This window comes from Oxyura jamaicensis, chromosome 8, assembly GCF_011077185.1.
Source record: "Oxyura jamaicensis isolate SHBP4307 breed ruddy duck chromosome 8, BPBGC_Ojam_1.0, whole genome shotgun sequence".
NCBI lineage: Eukaryota > Metazoa > Chordata > Aves > Anseriformes > Anatidae > Oxyura > Oxyura jamaicensis.
The window spans coordinates 18,304,315-18,332,096 of NC_048900.1; the positions used below are offsets into that span (position 1 = coordinate 18,304,315).

Consider the following 27,782-nt stretch of genomic DNA (forward strand, 5'->3'; position numbering starts at 1 on the left):
TACTTTGTTTATCTGTGTAAATGCTATTATTATAGAGTTTTCATTAACTTGAAACTGAAGCATCAGATCAAATAGGGAGGGGAAAAAAAAAAAAAAAAAAGGAAATGTAGATTCCAGTGGAATAAGCAACTCTGCTTTCTCTTGATAATTTTTGAAGTGCTTTATAATTGATCTTTCTTTCTATCCCCGCTACTTTCTAGCATGTATGTGAAAGGCCTACTAGAGCTACCAGAGCCTCTGAGGAACTGGTTGCAAAACACAATTAGGTGTGCAAAGCAAATGGAATAAACTGCTGGTGAGTGATTTCTGCCAGGAATGTGCTTGTGCAATCAAAACCAAAACTTTGTAACGGCATGGAGCAGAGGACACCAACATTTTAGCAAAAATGTTTCTAATATAACCTTGTCTGAGGAAGAAGAAATGGAAATAGTCATATTCATAATCTTGTCAGATTATTTATGTACATATGCTTTGCAAGAAAAATGTAGCATGGGATTAAATGTGTATGTCTTAGTATACAAACTAAGCTAAGCAGAACTGCACTACTGAAAAGTAATCAGTTCAAAAGACCCAATTAAATGTTTCACCATTTAGGCAAAATAAATAGCTTGAAGCAATGCTTATTTACTAATGAAAACTTTAGTACTGTAGCATCATAATATCCGAGCAATTTACACAGATTATTCACAATGAGCAAATGTGAGTGCAGCATCACATCTTGTGGGTCGAGCAGGTTTTGGATGAGAAACATAGGGTTGGGTACCAATGAAGGAGCTTCATGGAGTAGTGTTTACTTCTGAGGCACCGTACTAGAGCAGAGCCACAGCAAATCCAAGAGCAAATCCTCAAACACTGTGTCTAACTCCTAGGTGAAACGCAGCAACCAACTCACAGGAGAACAGACTCCCAGGCAGAGATCATAGGATAATAGTAAAAACCCTTTAAAACCCATTCTTTCAGCACTGTAGATCTTTTTTATCCATGGCTTGGCATTCAGCATATTCATAATGTAGTTAAAAGTGATGTAACTTAAGACAGCTTCTGAGTTGTTATTAAATGAATAGCAACTTGAACAATTACAATATTGAGAACGTATAGCTTTATCCTTCACATTAATTTGTACAGATCTTAAATACATTTTTAAAGATCACCCACTTTAATTACTAAAATAACGTATTTCAATTGATAGAGGTGATTTGTTACTGAAATTCTTCTGAAATTTGGAAGACTTACTACACTTGTGTTTGCAGTTTCACTGAACCTCCAGGCCAGTTCAACGTAAAAAAAAGGCTTGACTCACTGTGGGTCCCATGCATGTAGCACAGCTGCCCTGGCTGCAGAAATGTATATCCAACATAGCTGTAGCTTGGCTTTAACAGGTAAGACGTACTAATTACAGAATTTACCACTGAGGTAGCATGAACTCATAAGGTCTTGTGGTTTCCCTCACCAATGGGCAGGAGGAACGGTTTCAAAATGGGGTGCATGTGTAGGGGTGGACCCTAACTGACCTTTAACATATCTATTTCCCTTGAATAATGAACAAATATTATGACCTATATCAATTAGGGGCAATTATTTATTAAAATGTTCACCTCTTGCAGTTTGCATACAGAAAAATGATCACATTTTTAACAAGGGAAATGGGCTATCGCTATGGGATGCCCGATTTAGATTAAACTAGCAAGAAAGTTGTTATCAAACCATATGAAAGATACACCATAATAAGACATGACCTTGCAGAACCTTGAAGCCAATCGGTGATTTTTCCCCCCTGTAACCCTTCCTAATTATCTGCAAAGTTGCAGACCCTTTTGTGGCAGGTTATTTTTCTGTGAATAGTGAGGGGTTTGGGGCTTTTAAATATTTAATTAGTCTTCTGATATGAGAATTGTTGCACATGCCAACTGCTTCGATTTTCAAACTGTGTTCATCCTAATTATGTTCAGATTTAGATTGGTCATCCCAAACCTCTCACTCTTGTAATTATTTACTCCTTAAAGATCATTCAGCGGAGAAATATTTTTCACCCTTATGACTCTTTCTTTCCACAAATGGCTTTTCTGGTCCGTTAATTACCCACTCAGAGGATTAGAGTTTGTAATAACGCAAGAGATCCTGCATGTAAGATGAGTTTTACAGGGTGAAAAAGAATAAATTGTTTTTTGTAAACTTGCCTTGGGGAATATCCTCTTTTTGGGTTATAATTTTCATCAGCAGAGGCCATGTGCCACTGCTGCATCTCTACCGATTCCACAGGGCTGGGGAGCAATTCGTTTGTACGGCTCAACAAAATGCAGAGAAAAATGCTGAGCAAGAGGCCAAAAGACAACTTGGTTAATTTACAAGATTTATAAAAGTGTAATCCGCTAGCAAGTTGGTAAGATCCTTTTCCTCAAAATTTTTAATGCAGATTTTATGGCTTTAAAGTTATGTATATTAAACTGATAACTATTAACAAAATTACAACTTTTCTTATTTCATCTGATGATTTTTTCCAGAAGTGCTGTCCCTTGGTAGGTGTCTTTAATCAACTCTGTAACAGTGCTGTCATTTTCCATTAAAATGTGTCTGAGAGTCCTCTCCACAAGTACTTTCTTTTCTTCTGAGAGGAATGCCTGTCACTGTTATTCACTACCCACAGTGATGGCTGGATCTAATTATCATCTGGAAAGCTTGCAAGACTTTTAGGTATAGGACTTCCCCTGCACAAGCATCCTTCTGCTTTAACTTGTGAAGCACAATCCCACTTTCTTCTTTGTGATTTGAAGTTAAGGGATTAAGTTACTTGAGTTGTGTCTCCCATTCCTGAAATTTCCAGTTTTAAACCCAATAAACTTTAGGGAGATGCTTTCATTTGCTGACTTTTACATCTCCAAAAATCCTGTGGATTCTGTTTTTTTTTTTTGTTTGTTTGTTTTTCTACACAAGTCAAGCAGATTCACCTCTGTAAGAAACGCACCAGAAAATTCACTAGCTTGACTCCTTCAATGCACAGATAATCTTTAATTGTGTCAAAAATATTCCTAATCTAATCCTTTTATCAAACTGTCTACCACTGAAGGAGTCTCGTGCCCGCACAATTAAAAACCCCATGTTAGCCATACATAATGCTGTATTACATTTGATGCAAATCCTTTTCTATTGAAATAAGCACTGGGCTGACAGCAGGAAGTGGCTGATAAGAAAGCAACAAGGCATTGCTGATGGCATTCATGATAACTGAGCACTAACTCATATGTGTTCTGTCTACAGCACATTACCCAAAGTGCTCCTGTTTTAAATGCAACTCCAGGAGGTGTTCTTTTGCTATATCTCAGCCACAAAGGCAGTAAAATTATCTAAGGAAACTAAATATACAAAGTAAATGATGTTTTTCATATCCATCAGTGATACTGGCACTAGAATAATTTACTGAAAGCAGTATCAGTGCTACCACATCCTAGATGAGAAAACACCTACAGCTTCATGAGTGTAATAGTAGGGCTGAGTTCAATTCTCTTAAGAAATTCAGTTAACATGGAAAGGTTATGGGTTCAGAAATGGTTATTGTTACACTTAAAAAACTCAGTCTAAATTCATGTATTAAGCGGTCATAGGAAAAGGAGCACTAAATCTGAGTTATGTTCAGCAATTTTAGAGTGCTAGAAAAATACATGTATTAAATACATTTTTAAATTGTTCCTTCCTCATATATATATGTATCACAAGGAGCAAGATACCCGAGAAGCAACAAACAGTAAGGTTAAAGATCCCAGTCGCCCAGATTACTACTAAGAAAGCATAGATGCCCTTGCACATACAATGACAAAATACGTATCTTGCCATATGAAACATTACACAGCTCTGTGTCATTAGGTAGTAAGACTTCTTCCTGTAAGGTGTTTGAACACAATGACTTTGGTCAGAGCAGCTTGCTCAGTGAAGTTATTCTGCTACCTAACTTCTTTTATAAATGTTACAGAACCTGTTTGCATGTATGCTTGCGTGCTGGAAGAAATCAAAATTCAAAGGCTGCTATAGCTACTGTGTTTTAGTGAAAAGCTGAACAAATAAGACTTTCAATAGTGAATCTGTAGCAAAGATTCCTTACTGCCACTGTATTATAGCAGGTTTGATACAGAAAAATTCTATGTGATAAGAGCCTTTGCTCCCCATTGATGTGTCTATAGCAGGCTAAAAGTATACCAAATACTGAGTATTCAGTCTACGTAACACTCTTAAGACTGCATTAACTTCATTGCAGTCACTTGTTTTATAGGCTCAGATCATCATGACCTATAAAATGTTAGGCTGAAGTGCTTTAAATATCTGCTAACACCATGTGCAAGCCTGGGAGTACAAGGCACTGTGCTGTGAAGCGGCAAAGACAGTGCTCTTCGGAGAAAGTAGCATGCACTCTTATGTCACTGATATAAACAGGGTAAGCATGCTAAATAATGTATGAAACAGGGAGCCAATCTTTATATATATAACAGTAAGTCTAGCTGAATTCTTTGTTTGATTTTATTTTACCAGCCCAACAATTTTTCAGATTGCTTCTTAAAAAATCTAAAAATTGACTACCATACTAAATTAAAGAATACACATGCAAACTCATTTTATTTATAGTTTTCATATGAAAGAAAATAATTTGTGGCCACAGCATTTTTGCTAATTATTGTTCTGCAATATGTAGAAAATAAAATGGAAAGAGGGAAATTATCTATGTCTTTCAGTAATCATGGCCTATTTATTAAGCAATTAGGTTGCAATTTTCTTATTAGAGTGAAAAAAAAAAATGCTGTAAAATACTGTTACTGTTTGAATCTTTGATCCTTAAACTTTTCCACTTCAGCAACCTCGTTAATGTTGAAATACCATGAATATGACCGCCTCTTTTTAGGCTATATAGCCTGGGAACATGCATAATCTATGGGATTCAATAAGGAAGTTTTTTTTTTTTTTTTTTTTTTTCCTTGTTGAATTCAACTAAAAAGCTTAATTGAGCCACAAAGGTCATAAGGCTCTTTTTATTATAAGTAGGCGATTATTCTGTGGCAGAAGGAAATTTCCAGACTATAAGATCCGCTCACTTCTATACTCTGTAGCCACTTTTTAATTTTTAAACCACTTTTACTCTTCCCTTCCTTTCCTCTGAATTAAATAGCTTCTTTGTAATAATTTTTAAATTCTATTTCCTTTGTGTTTCTAATGAACTTTTCACTTTTTTTGCTAGAGCTGGATTTATTATACTAGAAAGTATTCATAATTTACTTACATATATTTAATTCATATTAATCTGTCTTAATTTCCAATCTATACCCCGCTCTGCCCATCTTCAATGTACCTTTTGCATGTCAGTTCTGTTTACTAAGTGATAGTCAACGGATTTCCTATAGTGCAATGAACCTTAACAGGCAGCTTTTAATTGCCTCGCATAGGAAACCACATCACTATTAATTCCACAGCAACAGTATAAAATAAAACTATTGCTTCTCAGACTCTAGAGCAATTAGACCTCTCGGCTATTTGGCTAACTCTGCTTCATGATACCCAGTGCAGTTAATTATATTTTTTGATGTTAATAGTCTCTGTCAGTTTCAAGCATAACTCCTCTTTGATGAATATTTAAATTATATTTGAATAAAAAAATAATCTTGGTTACATTTCATATTCAGCAGTCATCACAGCTTAATAAAGGCCTCCTCGGCAAGGGTTGAGATAAATGGCTATATGAACACATGTAGAAAGTCCTAAATCAACTTATCTGATAATGTAGCTGTTTTGGCTCAGTGTTATAGAGGATATATTGGGGTGGGAGGAATTAATGGGCTTCAATTATTACGGTATTATTCCATACGAACTATATTTGACACAGTAATATATAAGTAAATCAGAATTTTTTAATACTCAGGTTATGAACGCAACTGTAACAGGGCTAGACTAGGAATTTGAAAATTATATAGAAGTCATACAAATTTCAACTATAACGTGTTGAAGGTTAAGCTATGTTGTCTCTGTCAGCTTCTCACAATCATCAGTAAATTACCAAGAGAGGTGATTACATAGCCAAAATACATGACTACTTGTAGGCTAAACAATAGGTATACCTACTAGAGCTCATTTCAGAAATCTGAAAAAAAGACCAAGAAAATCACAGTCTGAAGAATGCATTTTATATGGTACTCAAATAGACAAGAAACAACATATAATGCTTAAAAATTTATATATACTTACGTATAGTTATATTTATTTTAACACATAAACAGCAAGGAAAGATTGATGAATATGTATATACCGTCTTGTTAGATAAGATATATACTTACTTAAGAGTTTGATATTGTTTTTGCCAGTAATAAAGGAAATAAAAACAACTTAAATATAAGATATGGAAACACTAAATAAAATACCAAGCTACACCCTAGCAAAATAATGAATCCAGTTTTTTTTGAAGTAAACTAAATCTGAATTTTAAATGTCATTAGTTGGTATCAATGATTCTTTTATTGTTTCCTTTGTAGCTTGTCCAATGCCGTGATTACAGCAACGTGTGTGTGTATATGTGCTTGCACATGTGTAACGTAATTTCCTCTGCAGAAAATAATAATAAAACACACCACAAAAAGACGAGCAAGTTCTATTACAGATATTTCATCTTACCTGACTGCTCAGAACCTCAGAACTTGAGGCTTTGTATTTAACCAACGAAGTAATACCTATGTGGAACAACCCCATTAATAATAATAAAATTTTAAAAAACAAGCAAACACTATTTTAATGTGTAAACTAGACCTACTACTTTCATAATAAGTATTAATGACAGTGAAAATGAACAATACCAGATAAGGTTCTCAGTCATGGGTGTTCCTCTTTTTTTCTGTAATAAAGCCAAGGACTACGGTATGCATCATGAATATTCTAGGCTTTGTGATTATGCCTAGTTTATGAAAATATTCTACATGTATTAATGTTTTTTCTCTGTATGACTCATAACTAAGTCTTGAGATTAACACACAAGAAAACAAAATAAAACAAAAAACAGTCAGACCGCAGCCTCTAATCATGAAAAGTGCCGTTTAAAAATACAGAGCATTTTATGCTTCTGCTACAGCAAAATACTGATGGCGGTGACTGCTGTACTAAGACTTTTGTCTGCTTCAGATAAATAAAAGCCTTCATTTTTAAAGGATGCTTAAAAGAGACATCTAATTTTGATAATTTTCTACGGTAACTGTTTTGTGAGGCAGCTGTCAGCGAGCTGAAGCAGAAACCACTGGCATGCCAAAGCAAAAGAAGGACCTCACAAATGAGATCTGCACCAACACCACAGCCACTCTGCTGCACATGAATTCCGAGAATTTCCCTGCCTGCATCAGCCTGTGATATCTTATGATCAATACTGGTGTTTCTCTGACACGAAAAGGACAGAAATGCAAGCTCTTAATGACCAGAAAGTAGCAAAAGGCAAGGTATACCTCTTGTTCCGAGACACTTTTCACAACATGATATCTTTAGCAAAGGGAGGCAATCTTCGTGCACAGAACGAAAAGCAAGGAAAAAAGCACGAATAGCAGCAGGGGTCAGCAGAGCCTTGTCTGAGCCTGGCAGACCCCCAGGGAAACGCACACCATTACCACAATCACAGTCAGTTTTGAAGGGCAGAGGATCAAATCCTGCCCAGGAAAACTGTTTCAAGTCATGCTAAGAAATGCAAATTGGAGGTGTGGTATAGTTTAAACGCACAATCAACCTGGCCCTGTCTGAGGCAGCTCATTTTGACGCACTAAAATGCTTCTTTATGGAAGTATCGCAAAGGCTCGAATTCAGTTCTGCAGTAACCCCACAGCTTGTTTTGCCTTCTAGTAGAGAAGATGTGCTGTTAGGCCTGGCATTTTGGCCAGGCTGCTTCACTCTGAGGAATGAGATTAATCAGCTATAGCAGTTACCTACTGTCCATCCCAGCCTGGAGTCTAGTGGCAGATTTTCTGTATTCCCTCAGTTTAGGGAACAGATCAAACTTGTTTTCACCTGAAAGGAAACTAATACAGTATGACGACGCTTCCACTCCAGACCTGACAAGCAGGAAAAAAATGAACACTCAAAAGACGCGTCATTTTCAGATGAGAACTTCCGATTTCTTCTAAAAATGTCTCACTCTCATTTGTATACAGGATTTTTTAAAATGATGTCTTTGTTGTACATGTGAATAGATGGAAAAAAATGAACATCTCCGTTCTCCCACCCCCCACCCTGGGAGGGATTAAGGAAAAAAATAATGCCTCAGGAAAAGGAATGGATAGGGCCCTTCCTTGATCTCTCTCTGGAACACCCTGTAGGGCAGGAGGCATGCCACTTACATTCTGAAGACCCTTCACTTGAGTGCAGCTGTCCCGCCAGACAGATGATGCACATAACAGGTTACTGTATTACCATGCGAGAAAAGTTCACGGTAACAAGAACGCAAGCATGAGCTCTTTGCTGCTGTCATGATGGACATGGTAATTGAAGGTACATGTGTTGCATGGCCTATAGATAGGACAGGATATATGCAACAGACAAAATGCTGACTGCTGGAAAGGATTTATGCCTCTTTTAATCCTTTTACCTTCTGCAGCGATGTTGTAAAATGGTATTTCAAAGAGTTTAAATTCCCCAAGTTCATCTATTACACCTAAGAGATTTTCTATTTATGCTTACCTATTATAATGAGGCTTGCTTTCCCTGTGCATAGTTAAAAAGGCAAATGATATTGATTAAATATGGAAGTATAATATATATAATAATATAGTATTAATTGTGAATGAAAATACCATTTTAAATAACATTTTAAGGCCATCTCCAAGTGCAGGATTGATATCACCACCTTTCTGTTGCAGAACAAAAACAATCTGAATATACTAACTGCGAGACTGTATTTTCTAATGAAGTTTTAAAGATTTGGAAATTATTCTTCTTTTCAATGATTGCAACTATGCTCCTTGTGTCATAACACAGATCAGAAATTCCTCTTTAAAAATTCAAGGTATTTTAGCCATTATTAGGAGGGAACAATATTTTCTTTCTGAAGTTAGCATTAATTTGGCTGTCAACATTAATTTTTTGAACTTAATCTCAGTGTGTATTATTCCATAGTTTCAGGGTTAATAGTTCATATTTTTTTCTAAATACAAAACAGATTTTTTTCTACAAGCTCAACAAATAGCTATAATGGCAATTTACTTGAAAAATAAGGTGTATAGATTGGAATGGATCTGAAAAAAAAAAATATGCATTTATCTGCCAAATTACCCAAGTATTTATATAAATGCATAGGCAAAAAAATATCATTTAATTGCACTGAACTGGAATCACCAAAGTAGTTAAGGTGTCTGATCTTTGAAATAAACAGGAACATTTCCTAACCCAAAATTTTAGGATTAAGAAAAGTGATTCCTACTAAAAAAAAGGCCTATTTTTAATTCAGAGAGAAAGGTCCCAGAATGCAAAAAAAAAGCACCTTAGTGTTACATTATAAAGTTGCACACACAATGTCCCTGAGCATTTGAAATGTATTTTGAGTGTGTCCTTACATGTACTTTTAAGGATCTGTTGTTATTTTAAGCTAACAGAACAGAAATCCAAACAGTATGTGGTACCTGTGAAATCCTCAATGGCTGTCCTACCAGCAAACTGTGGCCCAGCTGCAGCTGGAGCCTTCAGAGCAAGGCTTTGAAGTTGAGGTTGGAGGCCAAAAGTCCTCCTTAAACGCCCAGGTGGTTTGAAAATAACGCCGCCAATCCACCTGCAATCTACTTACAATGGAAGCATTTGTAAGCAAATTTTATCATGTTAATTTTGAAATCTCCGCTGTGTCTATAAAGAGGTTAGTCAGCCTTATCAACTTCAAAGTCTCGTGACAGTTCCTGGCTGCATTCACACGAACACACGTTACCCACGAGCAACTGCAGCAATTTCCTCGGGCTGCTTTGCATCCTAAGCTTCCCTGTTTCTGTAATTTATATTTCAAATGAAAAGGAAGCAGGAGAATTGTCCCTTGTAAAGGATAGCAAAGAACCAAGGAGTTTTAAGTCACGAAATATTTTAGAAATAAGCTTATTTCTACAGGCAGTCTTAACTCCTGGTAAAATCTCTCAAACATGACTGCATACAGATGCTGGGGGTAATTATCAGAAAAGTGTGGATGAGGAGAGTGATTTTCTGAAGGTCTAGTCCCTTTCTTCAAAGCTTCAATTTTAACTGTGCCACTCTGAAGTTTACATGGAATCTAAATGCATGTGGAGGACTTTATTCTAGAATAATTGGGATGTAATTTCAAGGAGGAACTAAAATTTTAATAACGACTTTACAAAGGTAAAAAAGCAAAGCAATGAAGTCATTAGTGTTCTAGTCAGGCTTCCTAGGAAAACACTACGTTAAAAATCTGAGCACTGTACAAAAGAAAGAAAAGATTACGTTTGTTCTAATAAAGAGGAGCTGATGCAACACAGTTTGTCACAATCTCAAAAACTCTCAAAGGGGAGCAAGGTGTGTGATCGCACAGCTCTGTGCTAAACCGGAAAGCTCATCTTATTTTTCAATCTTCAGATTTCACAGTATTGATCTCATTACGCTAGTGTTTTCCCACTGTAACTACAGTAAATTTAGTTGCTGTATGAAGGCTGTGGAGTAGTGTTGCAAATGAATGAGGAGTGTTTAATAATGGCCATGGAACTGCATTTAGCTACAGGTCTAAAATGGACTTGAGTGGTCAAAAGCAGTGGTAAAGACACTGCTGGCTGAAGTGATAAAAACATTTAATTAACCCTTAAAAGTAAACACTGCAAGATGTTAAACAGCAATGTCAAAACTATTGCTGCTTATTTCTGAAGGCGTAGAAGAAAAGTTTTCCTTGTGATCAAATGTTCCAATAGATTATTTTTTCTTGTCAATGAAAAAAATAAAACCAGTGAGTCTGACAGTGCTTCAGGTGAGCTATTTTCTATGCAATTGCTGCCATCAAAATACAGCTGATGTGATACTTTTAGATATCAGATCAAGGACATGCACCGAGTTCTAAACATTTTGCCTTAGACAACAAAAAATTACAATCAACAGTGCAGTTATGAATAGATGAGATACAAGAACTTTTAATATTTTATGAGAAATTTGCAATATTGTTCCATGCTTGTAATAGAACAAATTGACCAATTTTCAAAAAAGATTTAATAAAGCAGAGGAGACATCTTTTCTACTCACTGACAGGATCTGACAAAGAAAACTACAAAGCCAAACTTCCAAATTAATATAAATGCTAGACAAAAATAGAAAGTAGCATATCAAATGATCTTTGCCATTTGTTCAGAAAATAAAAAAGAATGACAATGATAATTCTCTCTGAGCACAGATATGTTCAATCAATGATTTATATATGATCACATCTTCATTTTGGACTGTTGAAAAAAGGGTAAGTGGAAGAGTGGAGAAGTTCAAAAATACTTTCTGCTACCATAAACTTACAGTTGATTAATTGAAATGGGAAGATTCAAATTTCAGCTTTCCAGGAACAGTTTGGTGTCACTTTAAGCAAGCTTGTGCCTCTGTATTTGTCTCTGACTATCTTAATCTGTGTATTTGAGGTAAACATAAGGAGGACTTTGATCAAAACACAACATGCATTTTACACAAGGAAGTCTACAGAGAGGCACTACATTTACAAAAGCAATTGAAGGTGGTTTCAAAGGGAGCTGACAGATTAGAGGATGATGACTCTGCTGCTGCAGTCTCAATGGAAATCTGGCTTGATCTAATTAACAACAATGAACTGGAACCATAAAATGATAATTCAAACATGATTTAAAGAAGTTATATCACCTTTTTCCTACCTTAGCAATGGAGCCTTTCCCTTACTGATCACAGAACAAGTCATAGGTTGAACACAGAACAAAAATAAAAGGCTTGATATCCTTAATTTTCCCCTACCATTTGAAATTGAAACTTGATACTGAGCCCAAAGGTTTGACTACAGAAATAGAGAATGTCCAAGTGTTCATCAAAAGTGATAAATTGCAACAGTCACAACTAGAGTGAATTGAGAGTCAAAAAGGAAGATTACTTTTAAGACATGACTATGTGTTACTGACTTCTACGTTTAAACAAAATATAGCAGCATGCAAGATGACTTGCATGTTTGATTTGATATATGTGTACGTGCATGGGAGAATTACCAGGTTATTCCCATTGCCCCTTTTTTTGGATTCCTCATCCTAAGAAAAATGCACTGGGAGAAGAATTTCCCACCAGTCTTGAACTTTTTGAGTCACTGCTTTTCCTGAACTTATGTAAGGCGAAGGAGGAAATTTTTCAGTTTTTTTGAGCTTTACAAAAAAATAAAAAAAAAAAAAATAAGCCAAACACTTTTTATCTAGCCTTAGAACACCCTTGTAGTTAAAGCTACTAAAAATGCCAGTGACTGATTTGTGCTGACATTTCCACAACTGTCAGTACTAGAGGACTGATGCTCATTTCAGCTTAGATGCGTAAGAATTTCTATGAATATTATTTCTGATGCAAGTTTTGTACTACAAACACTTTTATCAGCTCTTCCTCCATCTTCTATGACTGACAGTCACTGTCACTAAGACCTAAAGTAGCATGTGCTTGTATGGTTATATGCATATGTACACACATGTATAATGACATGTAACCATCCTGGCATTTAATCATCCTGGCATTTTACGTTTTAAGCATTTTGAAGGTGGGAAGCACAGCAATTTAAACGCATTCAAAAGAAATGTGTACGTTTGCCAGGGAATGTAGAAGCTAGAGCCATTTAGAAAAATTGAAGTGCTGTTTGGCCACATAAAAGACAGAAATACAAGGAAACTCCAAATAAATTAATTGTTTCATTCTCCTTGAAGTTATCTTCCCACTTTTTCCTTTTGCGCAAAGAATTGTAAAAAAACTCTCTAATTGTAACTGGGGATTTTTATTTCCTTCTAACGTTACTATATAGACATAAAACTACCTCAGCATCAAACTGTCAAGTGCAACACAGCATTTTCTACAGTATATAGCTCTTACTGTTTTAGTCCAGACATTTTTACTCTTTGATTCTCAAAGTGACATATATATTTTTACCTTTGTGTCATTATTTTGTAGGCGTCTGGAAGGAAGCATTCTGTGTTCTCCATCTGGAAAGGGTCAGCATCGCAAATCTTGTCATCTGTCCGTCCATAGTTAGCACTTTCTATCATAATGACATCGCTTCCTGGACACCGGAGGTCAATGGAGTAGCCTTCACAGGAAAGCTCTCTCCTAACCAAACCAAATGGTAGTGCTGCTCGGCTGAAACCTGAAAAAGAGAAAAAAAATGGGGTTTAGCCTAAAGGATATATTGCATTGGACTTTTTTTTTTTTTCTGTCACATAGGCAATAAGTCTCAACAGCATCCTAAAGGAAGTGCACCTTTAAACAGTTTGACCTAGTACCATGTTAAGTGAAGCATCTTTCATGAAACTGTCACTTCCCGACATCACTGCTGCTGTGTCCTTAATCTGGGAAGAGAGGAGATTCCTCTTCACTTCTAACCCTCAACAGGGCAGCACGTCTGCACAGTTACATTGCACATTCCTGTTCTCACCTCTCTTCTCTCTGCTTCTTTCTTCCCACTTTGGGCACAGACAGGTCACGATGGAAAGTGGGAAGTGGCAGAGCAGGCTGGAGTTGCAAATGCAGAAGTGATTTCAAAACAAAACAAACAAAAAACACCAAAGAAGCAAAGCCATATAGCTTCAAGTTAATTTATTTCTATCTCCCTTTCTCCAGAAATAGTTCATTTTCTTTTGCTTAGCTACGTTATGTCCCCAAAATGGACATGTCTGTGCCACTAGATCTAATATATGTGCTGATACTTCACCTAGCTGAACTCCCGTTCTCCTCGCTGTGCCTTTTACAGAAATTAAACCACAGGCAGGAGCTAGAAGGTTTTGATCAAATACATAAATGACCAGTACAGCAAACTGCACGTGTCTTGTGTAAAATCTCCCTGTCCCTCCCAAAAATGACATGCATGTTTTACGAACTTCTTGTTTTTAACATTTTTTTCTTCATGAAAGAATTCCAAAAAATAGGTAACCTCTCTAATGAAGCCATACCAAATGGCTTAGAAACAGAACAATGGTCCAGATACTCATCCAGATGTACAGTCTTTTACAGACATTTCTTTATAAACAATATACATGTCAAAAAACTGTATCCTTCCTTGTACATACCTACTAGTATATTATCATTAAACAAAATACTTCAATTTCTTACAAAATGGGGCCACTACTGTGTTTTGGAGGATGAGCTCAGTAACATGATAGTGATAAACACTTGTATCTTGAAGATAGTAAATCTCCTGTAAATTTTCAGCGGAACCACAGATATTTCCTTTTTTTTAAAAAAAAGTCATAATAATGTAGTAGCACAAGGCCATTAATATTTCAGTGCCGGCTGTTGGAGACAAGTTATGACAGCAAAGAGAAACAGCTAGTAAGTATCGAAAGTTGAAGCTCTGGTGTTTTGAAGGAAAAAAAAAAAAAAAAGTATGATACATTAGAAGAGGGAAGGAAGCAAGGATCTGAAAAGATCAAGAACAACTTGAGATAACCTCTTGATAGCAAATTTTCATATGAACCTGAGGCTGTCACTTTTTCTGCTGAATTAATGATCTGTGGATTCAAAGTCCTACTGTATGAAGATGATGATGATCTGCTAGGACTGTAAGGAAGAGCAGCTGGTAATGACCGCACCAGTATCAGGACGTGGCTCCCCAGCAGCCAGAGCCCATTGTCCCATCCGCCCGGCTCCCCTTCTGCACCAACACCAGGTTTCGCTCCCCTCATGCAGAGGGCTAATGCTCGGGCCGCCCTGACCCCTGCCTCCCTCCATGTCAGGAGCACCGATGAGGTCTCAGAAGAGCAGCTCCTTGGCCTTCTCGCTGGACAGGATCTTGCCCTGGCACAAGGGGAAGGGCAGGCCAGGGCGCAGCAAATGCATCTGTCTCTGCTTTAAATTTTACGATATTTCATCTGACTTGAAACAGGTGTTGCTGCTCTGCCGGTGTTTTAGTATTTGTTAATAAGAGAAGAGGCCATGTTGCTGTGGAAAACACAACAATTCCGTCTAAAATGCACTCCTGGCTATAGGTTTGGCTGAGCATGTCACGCGTAATAACAAACACTATTATTAGAGGCTTGCTGAAGTATCATGAGCTGAAAGCTGGAAAGAGCTGAAATGTGAATCCATCACGTTAACACCCTACATATTCCTCCCATGCAGCAAATTAATACAATGAAGACAGAAGCTGCTCACAGCTCAGTGAGGGCGTGAAATGGGCACGGAGAGGGGCACGAACAAAGCCCCCACCACAGATAGGAACAAAGCCCCCACTACGCATGCATGCAGCAGCTCCTTTGATTAATTACCACCACGACAGCCGCAGTGGGACCAAAAATAACGCTGCCAGTGACTGCCATTCCTACATCCTACTGCTCCTGTCAAATTTAACTCCATTCCCATAAAACTCGATCCCTACCGGCAACGGTGCCTGCACCCCCTGCACGCATCAGGGCTGCCTCCAGCACTGGGCTCTGGCAGCCCCCTCCCTTGCGTCCCCCCCCCCCCCCCCCCCCCGTGTGCCATCGCACAGCCCCACTTTTGGGGTTCCATCAGCAGCCACAAGCAGGGACACAGCTGGGTCTGCTGCCCAAAGGGGATTTTTGGTGAACAGCAGAGCAAGGAGGCCCAGGCTGATACCCCCGAGGTCTCTGTGGCTGCACAGGCAGTGTGCCTGCAGCAGCAGGTCAGACGTATGGATCACTGCGGTGCCAGGCTGACAAAACCATACCACGCTGGTTGCGATGAGCACTGAACCCTTCCTGCAGACCCTGCAGCACAGCCAGTACTTCTGATAGGAAATACTTCAAATTCAAAGACAAGACCTCTGAGATTAGCTACCTGCAAATCTTCTTTCATCATCTGTAGCAACTGGCCACTGCCATGGTACTCTGAATGTGTTTCATCCTGCAATTTTTCCCCCTGCAGTCATACAGGAGGAGTTCTGTATTAGAACAAACATTAAAAATGCTAGACCAAGGTTAGGTCACTTCACCAGCAACAGAGGACACACCTGAGATTGTAACGTAGGTGTGATATTGCAAAAGGAGCAAGCAATAAAGCCAAACAATGCAGCATGTGGAAGGTGGGGAGATGACTCTAAGGAACCACTATGGTGCAGAGGGAATTTTAAGTAAATAAAATAAATAAATTTAAAGTCTACTAACAAAGCTGCTGTGATGTTTATTCTGAATCTTTATTTGTAATCTTTTCCTATCAACAAAGAAAAAAAATAAGCATATCAACAAGCAAAGTGTAATTCAATCCATCTTGCAACCCTGACAATCGAAGAAAGAACTAGTGGGAGGCCCTGTGAGCGAAAAATCAATATTGCAGCTTTGTGCCGTGCAAATGTGAATACTGCCAAATAGCAGTGCTTAGGGTAAAATGAACTGTTTTGCTCCATTTTCTCCTCTCTGAACAAATGATTTTGAAACGACAGCTTTTTTTGGAGCTATAAAATGTCAAGCAATAACTCCCTGCGCTTTAGGCAAGTGATTGGAATAAATACCTCTTGGCAACAGGTGCAATGACTTAGGACTGAAATTGATTTACATTCAGGAGATAATTCCCGATAAACAGATGCACTGCCACAGGATGGAAGTTTGAAAGACCGGCATCTGAATGCTGCTGCCTGGTTCTGCATCATTCCAGGGCTTTTCAGACATAAGTATGTAGCTTTGTCAATAATTACTGTTGTCACCAGTAACTTTGTATCTCCAGTGCAATTCGTCATGAGGATTTTCAACACCATATTTTCTAACCAACCTGTATTGAGCCCTCTGCTTGCCTTACTGTACCTTGCATAAATGTGTTTTGTTTGGCCATCCTCCTACGGCTGAAATCAACATTCCTCATTTCTGCTAATCGTTTCAAGGCAAGCTGTGCCATGGGTGACACCACTCGTCTCTACAGAGGAGTGTCCACATGAAGAGCTGTTTGACATCCACAGACCCTTCTGGGGCTGGGGCTGGGATTTCCAGCACAACCTAAGCAGCAACTCAAGCAAGGCTCTATTACCACATGCAGCATATGCTGTCTCTGATTCATTTGAGTCTGTATATATTCATCAGCGTTGCGTGGGCTTTTTTTTTTTTTTTAATGTTAGAAGAATAATACCTAATGAGAAAAAAGAGCATGGTTTCTGTCATGTTGACCGTTTTGATTACAAAAAAAAAACTTCCTGGCAAACATATGTTTCCTGCACATTTTATCTGCTCACAAATTAGTTGAGTGCAGGCTCTTTATTCATAGAAGTAAATGAACTGCTTTTACAAAATCACCGTTTTAAGAAAAAAAAAAAAAAAAAAGTAAAGGGGATTTTCAGTGGCCATATGCATTCTTTAATGCTTTATTGGTCAATGCATATACAGGAACATGCTGAGAAAAAAATCAAAATGAAGCATCACAAAGAAATTTTCCTCTTAGACTTTAATTTATAAAATTAAAAAACAGACATTCTGCAAAAGAAATGTAACTTAGAACTGGGTTTCTCAACTATATTAAATTCACATTTGACTATTTTTTTTAATATAAATTTGCAATGCCTTTTACCATTCTACCATCCTGGTTCCTTAGTAAGAAATGATTTGTCTATAGAAAGGTAACCTAAATTTGTCAAAGTGCAATGAAAAGTTAATAATTCACAGCATCCTGCCCACTAGCATTCCATCTTTTTGAGCTGTCAATAGTAAGAGAGCGTACTAACTTTGGCAGATAAAAGCAAAAAGGAACCACTACATTTGAATGTTCACCCCATACAGAGGAAAAATAGTGGAATGTAAACAGGCTAACATCAGTACTTCTCGACATCAGAAGCAAGGAACCTTTGATTAAAACTTAAAGCACAGAGAAAGTCAACATGGAAATACAAAATAATTTCAAAGAATGCAGATACTGGGAGAACTGAGAATCCAAAACAAATCTTTGCAGAAATAAATATATGTGTCTCGGTGAGCAAGGAAATATTGCTTCTTGTGTTATTTGGCTCTAACAGAAAGGTCTTTTGAAAAGAGCACATCTTTTCAAACAGAATGTTTACAGTTGTCTCTTTCACAATCTCTTTTATTTTACCAAATCATGAAACATGATGATTCAAGTTCTACACAAGATGAAGCAATGCATCTTGGGCAGAATTTCAATAATATATGTTGAACAAATGCAGAGCCCAACACCAACTGTATGCAGCATCCTCTCCCTTGCTCAGCAAGGTGCAGATGTGTGTGCACAGAGGGTGCACACAGGCAGCTGAACACACTTTCCCATCTGAAAATCATGCAAATTCTCAACACGGGTCCTGCAGAGCATTTATAATTCTGCAAAAAAAAAGCCTCAGCATCCCGCAGTTTCTGAAGAATCCCATGAACTATGTCAAGGGAGACTTTTCGCTCTCGTCTCTCAGTGCTGTATATATTTCACACAGATAAGCATGTTATTTTGTTAAACAGCTTTTAAATTATCCAATACTGGTCAACAGATCACTACCAACAACTAAAACGATAGAGGCAATTTAAATGACAACTGTGCTTTCTAATTCTATCTTTGAAGGGAAAAAAGTCATTCTGGCAAGCATGTCTATTAAAAGATTACATTGGCACAGTGAGAGCTTCTGATACTGCACAGAGGTCTGGAGTTCACAGCACTCCGCTCTTCTTTCACTGAAAGCCACCAGATAGCACACGAACAGCCAGAGCTGCGGCATGGCAGACAAAACCCCACTGTTCCAGTCTGGATAAAATTAGGCAGGAAACGATCATTTCAAAAATATTCTCCTACAGCTGTATTCTTTGCCGTTTTAAGTATAGACTCATTATTTTCATTTAAGATGATAGAAGCAGAGGACATTAGAGAAAAAAGGATTAGTTATTGAAGGAAATCTATTTTCTAGGAAGAGACATCTTTCTCTCTCCTTTTTTTTTTTTTAACCCATTCATAAAAATGGGATTAACTCAAAACAATGTACACGAAAGTACATTCATTATTAGAACGTTAACAAAGAGGTCTGAAGCCCTAATGAACACACTTGATCATTTAAATGTGCACATAAATTATGCTGAAGCAAGACAACTATTTCATTGAATAAATTAGCTGTGAGGGGGGATTTTTAGCACTCCTTTCAAGAGTTTGGTTTCTCCAACATACTCTTGCACATTTTAATTATTTGGCTAAAATCTGAGAGCCCATCTCTTGCAAAATAAAATATGAATTGCTAGCAATAAGAGCTTTCAAAAATACTAAGTAACTAATGGTGGCTTTTTAATAAATATTTTTTTAGAATTTATTAGACTGATTCAGTCTAAAAAATCATTTAAAACTTTTAAAATCTTTGTCAGATTCAGTGTTTTCCAAGATTCGGTGTGAGCAGCAGAATTACAACAGAAAGTAATTTTCTATAATTATACACTTAATATGCAGTGTGCATAAACACAAAGCACGGTACGTCTGTTTAATGAAATTCAGGACAGAAGCCTGAGTTACGCCCTCTGACTCACACTAGGACGAGTCCTGCCTTCCAGGCTCCCAGGAACTTATTACAATTTTCCTTGTGTATTTTCCAATCTCCATGCAATTCTCAAGAATATCCTTGTGAGGCTCTCTTCAGCAAAAAAAAGAGTCAGGGCATACCTGCCTACACCTTGTTGAATGATTCAGCAAAACCTCAAGTTAGTAGCAGCATCTTAGCTTTTTAATGTGTTGATCCTTCCTGTGTATGGTTGGCAAGGATCTCATTTAAATTCTCCTAAGCAGCTCTCACCCCTCATGCAAACGGGTGAAAATGTGTCTATCTGTTTGTGGGGTGTGTTGTTTGTTTGTTTGTTTTTGGTGGTGGTGGTGTTTTTTTGTTGTTGTTGTTTTTTCTAATAGCAGGAGAGAAGAGAGTGCTACATTGTCAGAACAGCGGACTGGAGTCCTTCAATCACCTGGAACAAGAACAGCCCAGACAACAGCTGTGCAAGCATCCCCCATATTAGTCCATCATGTCTCAACCCTATTTTGAAGGAATCACCACTATGGGAAAAGAGATAGTTTGGTCTTCATGCCCATTTAATCCTTCACCTCCCTGCTGAGGCTGCCACAAGAGTGCTAATTAATGCTAAACTGTGAAAATGGGCTGCTGCACTTTGAATCCAGCCACACTGAAACTGGATAGAAACCACTAATTCCTTTAATGAAAGTCACCAAACCAGAGACTGCTTCCTGGCAGCATTTTAGCAGTGCCTACATATGGCAGATGGAAACCATGTGATCTAAAAATGAAAGTCTAAATATCTAGTGCAAAAATACGCATGTTGTTCGCTTCTCACTTAGAACCAAATTTTACTCTCATCTGCATGCACCTTTCCCATCCCTTTCAGTGAAAGCTGCATGCATGAGAGCAAAACTTTGCCCTCTTGATCTAAAATTATCCCAGTTTGAAACAGTATTCATCTGTCAATGATATTTCTTTTCTTTTGCCAGCCAGATGTCTGTTCTCAGGCTGCAAGAATCTCCTTCCTTTTTTCCTTCACATCACACACACTTGATCCTTTGCCAGCTCGCAGAAAGCACTCTACCCTTTTCGTTCTCGCCATTAAATACATTGCATCTTCAAAATTTCTCAAGGCAAATAAGTCCCATGGTCTCTGTAAATCCCCCTCATGGAGGTTATCTCCAGTTTACCAACTGTGAACTCACTGAGCACACCACCTGTCAGGAAGGAGAAGCTTCTGAATTAGAAACAAGCTCAGAAACAGGGAGGCAAGACATACAAAGGGTGATGTGTCAGAAATGTCGTGTCAACAGGATTTCCCGTCGAATTATTTCCTCTGTACAGGATGTTGGTAGCTGAATAAAAATAAATATTCTTTTATTTTCTATAAAAATGCATTTTGACAACAATTTATATTTCCAGTTCTCTCAGTCATTTTTGATTGGAAACCATGTTTTGAGGGGGGTAGGGAAAGAGGAGGATAGGGCTATGATTTCCATCAGCAGTATTCAGAGTGAACAGCTGACAAAAGAAACATGCTTTTGTTCCCATCCTGAAGAAACCCAAAGCCTCGTCACCCCAGAGGTTGATAGAACCCATGCAGAGATGTACCAGTTCCTCAGGACTATGTGCATGGTGAAAGTTAAATCATTCCAGCAGATGGCATGTTGATTGTCAACCATAACTCTTGGTGTGCTGGGCTCTGCCTTCTTAAATGGGTTATACCCTAACCTGCCTAACAACAAAGCAAAACATTTAGTCTCACTAAAATGTGGAGATGGATTCTTATATTCTGCCTCGTGTTAAAGAGAATGGTATTCTACAAGTGACAGTTTAACACCAAATACGGATATGATCCTCAACAATTACCACAGATTTAATAAAAATACTCTATGACTGCTAACACATAATAACTTATGAGATTGCAGCTGTAAAATTATGAAGGGGATATTTTCTTGTTTACAAATAGAATTACGTATACATTAACAACAGAACCAAGCAACAAAGGAAGAGTTCATATATTCCTCGTTTCAATAAAATGATGGGGTGGAGTCAATTGTCATGGTATAATTTACAGTGGAAAAATTATGTGGTTAATTTTAATGACAGCAAGCTACTTTATCCTTAAAGAGTGCTTATGAGCATGCAAATAGCAGAGCACTACCCCTTCTCATTCAGTGTAGCTTCTGAAATGTTTCTGAGGACTCAGGAGTAAAACAAGAACCCTTGGAAACAAAAAGGCCCAAGATCCCACAGACAAAACTTATAACCCAAAATACACAGACATACCTTTTGAAAACAAGTACCAGAACTATGTGATAAATGTACTTGAAAGTAAACGTGCCGTCACTTCAAATATTTCCACAAATAGATATGAGACAAGAGTAGCAAGCAATCTCAGAAAATGCCTGTCAGAGTGAAATGCTTTCTTCCTGACCTTACCTTCTATGAAATATTTGTGGATTTCTAAGAGACTATTAGAGAGGAGAGGGATATACCATACACAGTTTTTGCAGCATACCTAAAGTTCTGGCAAATTCCAGGAACCATGGAGTAATCCTACATACATACTTGGCAGCATCCTCTGAATAATAAATTGCACGAAAAAAAGGAAAACTATTTAATGGTTTAGAAATTAAAAGGTAACTTAAAAAGTCCTAAGGAATATACACAATTCTACCATGCTCCCTGGGCAGCAGGCAGTTAGAATGGCAGCTAAGGTACTGTTACCTGAATAAAGGAAATAAGCATCTCTGCCACCCTGTCCAAATGCTGATAATGACCTCGAAAGGAATCCATAGGCCTCTTTGCAAACAGGTACAAAAGACAAGGGAGATCAATTGACAGGAAGGCTAAATTCCACGTGGACTCAAATTCAGGGCTTCTAAATTTGGATTCTGATTTTTATTCCTGGAACTCGTCCCCCTTTCTACAACTGCTACAATATGAGAGCAAGAAATACTCTCAGCTTTTAGAGAACTGGCTAATGAGTGCTCAAATGAAATAAATGAAAAATCAGGATCCCTGAAATCTCTGAGTACTAAGACAAAAAGTAAACAATTTTCCATAATTATGTGATAGGAGTTCCATAATTAATGCTATTTACATTAGAAAGTAACAAAAGGGATGAATGCACACTGTAACACTCCAGAGAAAGGAAAACTTTGCATTTGCTAATTACTGCTATTTAGAAGCACACACATAATAGCTCAACGACTGTGTTTCCAATGTTGTTCATTGATCTTAATACCACCAACAATAAAAGAAAGGACCAGGAAAGCTCTGCATCAGACCAGGAAAAAAAAAAAAAAGTAGCATGTTCAAGTACGAGCTCAGCATCAAGGCAGATCTACTGCACCACTACTACAGATGTGGAAAGTAATTTCCTCACTAATTAATCTATTGTACATAGCATTTCACCATACACCAGGTCACAGTCCTGTTTGAAAAACATCCTTCCCTAAGTGTCTAAAGCAAGAATTTCTGGAGAAGGCAGCTGTGAAGTATAAAAGATTCGATTGCTCCACTTTCTTCCACACCAACTAAAACGCTGTTTTCCTACGGAAAGTACCGTGTTCTCACTATACATTATTTAGGGCTACAAACAGGCAGCCAGCTGAGTCCAAGGGGATGGTGGGGGATCTAAAGGCCAGACGGGGAGGGAGCGGCCAGGGGGCTGCATGTCCTAGGGGCTGACACCTTCTCTCCTGCCGCGGCATGGCCAACCCAGCATTGCTCAGCTGAATGCAAGGGTCTGGCAACACCCCTGGTCCCACGGCCTGTCAATCCACACATGCTGCTGTTTCTCCGATGGTGGTGAGTTTTATTAATCAAGATGATTTCCAGAGTGAGCTCAGAGAGTGATCAAAGCAACCAAGGTGGCAGTGTAATTGAGGAGGGAGTTACTAATCTGCTGGGGATGCCAAAGAGGGAAGGAGAAGGTTAGGGGTGTCCAAAGGAGGCAGGAATGAGCAGGTGTTAGGGTAACCATTTAAATTAGGCATTCTGGCATAATGATGTATAACTGAGGATTCAGACTCCCTCGAAGGCACTGAAGCTGGATCTCCTATCTATCCTACTTAGTAAGGAAGCTGTTTCCTTCTTGTACAAATACCGATTTCACCAAGTGTGCACTACTGCAAAGCGAACTGTAGTTAATGAGCCTCTTCTGTGCACTTAAGACAATTCCAGAACAGAGCTGCAGTGCCTATCTGGTCTCTGTCACTGCTGAATCTGAAGTCCAGATTGTAATTGGGTTTCAGCAATGTATAGCCCATGTTATCTCTAAAAACACAATGCAGAAAATGTTGGAATTCCGAAACCAAAAATAAAGCTACTTTTCATAACGATGGTTTTCACTTGTGCAAGCCTCTAGAAGATGACAAGGGTGCTTTATGAATCAAATACAAAATACAGAAATAATATTATCTCCCACTGAAATGCTGTCATCTCTGAACGACGTGTTGAGATCCAACATTATACAACTCTTCATAGTAGTAATTTTGCAATATTTCATCTACTTGAAAATAATAGGGAATTTTAGGTAAGTAGAATCTTAATTACCCCAATTAAGTTCTCATCCTGCATCACTAATGTCATTGTGAGCTTTGTCATTAACCTCACTGAGTGCAGGATAGATTCCTTAGAATTTAACCTGGACACTCAATATTCTTGTCCTAATGAAAAATGCATTAATGAGTTTCATTATTCTACTCCATTTTAAAGAAGCACCTTCAGCAGTCAGTTTCCCTCAAGAGCCTAATGGGGCACTGGTGCATTAGTGAGCTAGGACTTCACTCTATGTCTTTTTATGGACTCGACTAACTTCATGTTCAACCCACCAAAGGGAGAGCAACACCCACTGACTCACTTGAGGAACTCCCTGCAGTAAAGCTGACCAAACACATACAAACTTTTGAAATTATGACTGAGGTAGTACAACTGAAAGAACAGTCACAGTGAAATAAACACAATGGAAACAAAACTAAAATTCCTCCCTATAATTAAAAAATGACACAGATTTTCTACATAGTCTTCACAGAGGATCCTCAACCCATTTAAATCACTATTTTTACCAGTCATCTATTGGGAGACATTCCAGTAAAACTAGTGATCTTCTGTGACCTTCATTTTATGTTATTAAATGCAGCTGACACCTCATGCTGAATACAAAATAAAAAAGATGCAACCCAGGAAAGTACTTTAAGAAAAAATGCCCTTTGGAGGACCCAATTTCAATCTTGATATATAACGACACAGATTTGCCGATGACATTTGAATAAAAATCTCAATTATATAAATTATTGTGTTCAAAATTCTATTCTGAATTACTAAATTTAGAACAGGCCCTGTAGATCAGGTTGAGCCAATGCTTTATAAATGTGGGAAATACATATTTGGGATTCATGTGCCGTTAGATCAGACTAACTGTATTCCCTGTCTTTAGCCACATATGAGAAGAGGATTTTTGTTTCAAATACAAATGCAACTGGTGGCAGTAAAATACCTCCCAAAGATCAAAATACACTCTTCACATACACAGTTGCGGCTGATCTATTGCTAATAAAGTCTTCAAGGAGAAAGCAACGTGAATTGCCAAAACAAGGGAAACTGGTGCTTACAGATACTATTTTATCTTTCCCATAGCTTGAAGAACAACAGTGAAAAGTGTCACTTGTTGAAGTCCCCTGCCTCTGAAAAAACAGGGAGGGGGCCAGAGGGAGAGGCGGTGAGTGCAGATGTCTGTTATCCCTGCCATTAAGTGCAGATTAACAAGTCATCGCTCACCGTAATATCCATTGAATTTCAGTTAACTGCTGTCTGAGCGACCTGCCTGAAATTCCAGAAGCTCAGTGCTGAGCCTGATCTGCGTCTGGTTTGAGCAGCATCAGTAGCAGGGGTGGAGGGTTCTCAGGCTCGGAAGGGAGGGGACTTACGGAAATCCCTTTCCCTAATTAAAGCAGAGAACGAGAGTTTGAAGTGGTAAATAATAAATCACAAAGAATCCTCGGTCTGGTTGTCAAGGAAACCAGTATGCCTCTGCCATAATCGCTGCGAGCCCAGTCGTGCCCTCGTTGACACTGGGCCGTACCCCGCGTTCTGGCCTGAGGCTGAGCGAGCGCCTCATGCTCCCGGCCTCCTGCAGGCAGCGCCAGTCAGGGGGCTCCGGACTGCATCCTTCGGCTCCCAGCCCACCACGGGGCCTGGCTGGTGGGGCGGTGGCTCTGGAAGGTCTCCGCAGCTGTGTTTACTGGATGGGCATTCCTCGTTTACCGCTGTTCGCATCTCAAACCTGGTTATCTCAGCCCACCACAAGCCCTGGGAATCTACAGCTCCCTGGCACTCCTACTTCCTGAGCATGTCCTCCTGCCAGCAGAGACCACTCCCTGGTTTTACTTGTGGACATGCAATGGTTATGAGAGTGATGAGGAGGGAAAAGGAAGTACAAGACAAAATAAATGCTTAAAGCACATACACACACACAAAGGAAAAAAAAGAAAAAAAAAAAAAAAAAAAGATTAAAAATTGATTCTGTGCCAAGTCACTTAGGTAGCTGACTGCATTACTGTCTTTTTCCCCTCCGATAATTACCTTTTATAAACATCTAAAGTTGTTTTTTCCTTCTATGTTTGGTGGAATTGCACATCATCACTGGACACGCACCAAACTTGGAACACAAGCAATTCCCAATACCTCAACACCAGGAAGGCCAATAAAGGGAAAATGCTATATTAGTGTCCCTATCTCATCCTTCAAGAAATCCTGAAACAGGTTTTAAAGGAAGTATCTTCAAAGTGAGGAAATAGAAGGAACGACAGGCAAGTACATTATGTTTCCAGTTGACTTTAAGCAATAAAAAATTCAGTGAGACAGGGAAGGATTGTTGGGGGAAAAAAGAAAATCTGCCCTTAGGAACTACTGGAAAGATTTCCAACTGAAGAACTGTGACTGATCCTTGTTTGAAATGCTGCAACCATTTGACCATCATACCTTGCTATTTTACCAATGGATAAATCTGATTTTAATTCTTAATACTATTCCATGCAACAATCAACAAACCCCTTTATACACATATTTTTATAATATTAGTTTTAGCAAAATACATTTATTAGTGTAACAAGACTGAGAAGCCTTGGTGATTTGAATCCTTTGCTGAATGTCATTTAACTGATCTTTGTTTCTTTCAGTAGTTAAAGAATGCAAAGGATTTAGCTTAGGATCCAAGTTGCACTGGGAGACTCTGTATGCCCATTACATAATTCCTGAACTTTATTATGACATCACATTTTGGTAAATGTCATTTACAAATTTATTTTTATCCTTTAATCAAAGCAGTGTAACATGTTAGTAGCACTTTCATCTGTCTGTTCATCGCCAGCTCAAAGAAAGCTAATTGTTTAGTTTTATTGTGCTCCCCCTCCCCCCTTTTTTTGTGTGTGTGTGTGTTTGTGGTTGGTGACAAACATCTCAAGAAGCCATGGAGCAACAATTGTTCAACTATTCCAACACAAACTAAGGACATTAGTAAAATTCTTTGTTCAACAGATCTGTAAGCATGCAATGAAAAAAAGGCAAGAAATGCTTGTTCCAGATCAGGCTCAATCAAAACAAAATAATTCCTCCCCCAAACCAAACCCCAAACCCAGCCATACTCCTTTCCCCTGGAAGCCCAATGTAGGTTTTAGGTAGCTAAGTGAACATGGGCAAATTCACCTTTGACCTTTATGCCTTTAAGCCAAAGCAGTTCTTAAGATCACAGCATCATAGGACAATTCAGGCTAAAATGGACTCCTGCTTTTTCCTATCCACTTAATAGATTATTTAATCTAAATACCTCTTCCAGATAAAAACCTAAATCACATATAGAAAGAATTATTCCTACATCATTTAAAAACTGAAGACCCTGTCGTTGTCATCCCAGTTAAAAAGGTGCAATTATGGATTAATTACAGCCAATTACGATAATGCATATTAATATCTGTATCACTGCATATGCCTCTAAAACTCAATCACCTTAAGAAAAAACATGAAAAAGACAAATAAAGGTTTCCATTAAAAAAGATAATGTAAAAGCAAATGAATGTGCCATTTGGGCATAAACAAGCTCATTTGCAGAATATGTACGCAGCATCCATCAGAAGAAAAAAGGCCTTTAGCTGATATACAGATAATTTACTATGGCACACTCTTACCA

General features: G+C 38.2%; 1 protein-coding gene across 28 annotated transcripts in view; it reads right to left on the reverse strand.

Moving 5' to 3' along the window:
• The window catches only part of ADGRL2 (adhesion G protein-coupled receptor L2), a 326,276-nt gene that overhangs the window by 60,109 nt on the left and 238,385 nt on the right, over nucleotides 1-27,782 (reverse strand). For all 28 annotated transcript variants that reach the window (XM_035333937.1, XM_035333956.1, XM_035333947.1 and 25 more), the window contains one exon: nucleotides 13,099-13,312. In XM_035333937.1, the coding sequence (XP_035189828.1) occupies nucleotides 13,099-13,312 (214 nt within the window). The remainder of the gene's footprint in view (nucleotides 1-13,098; nucleotides 13,313-27,782) is intronic.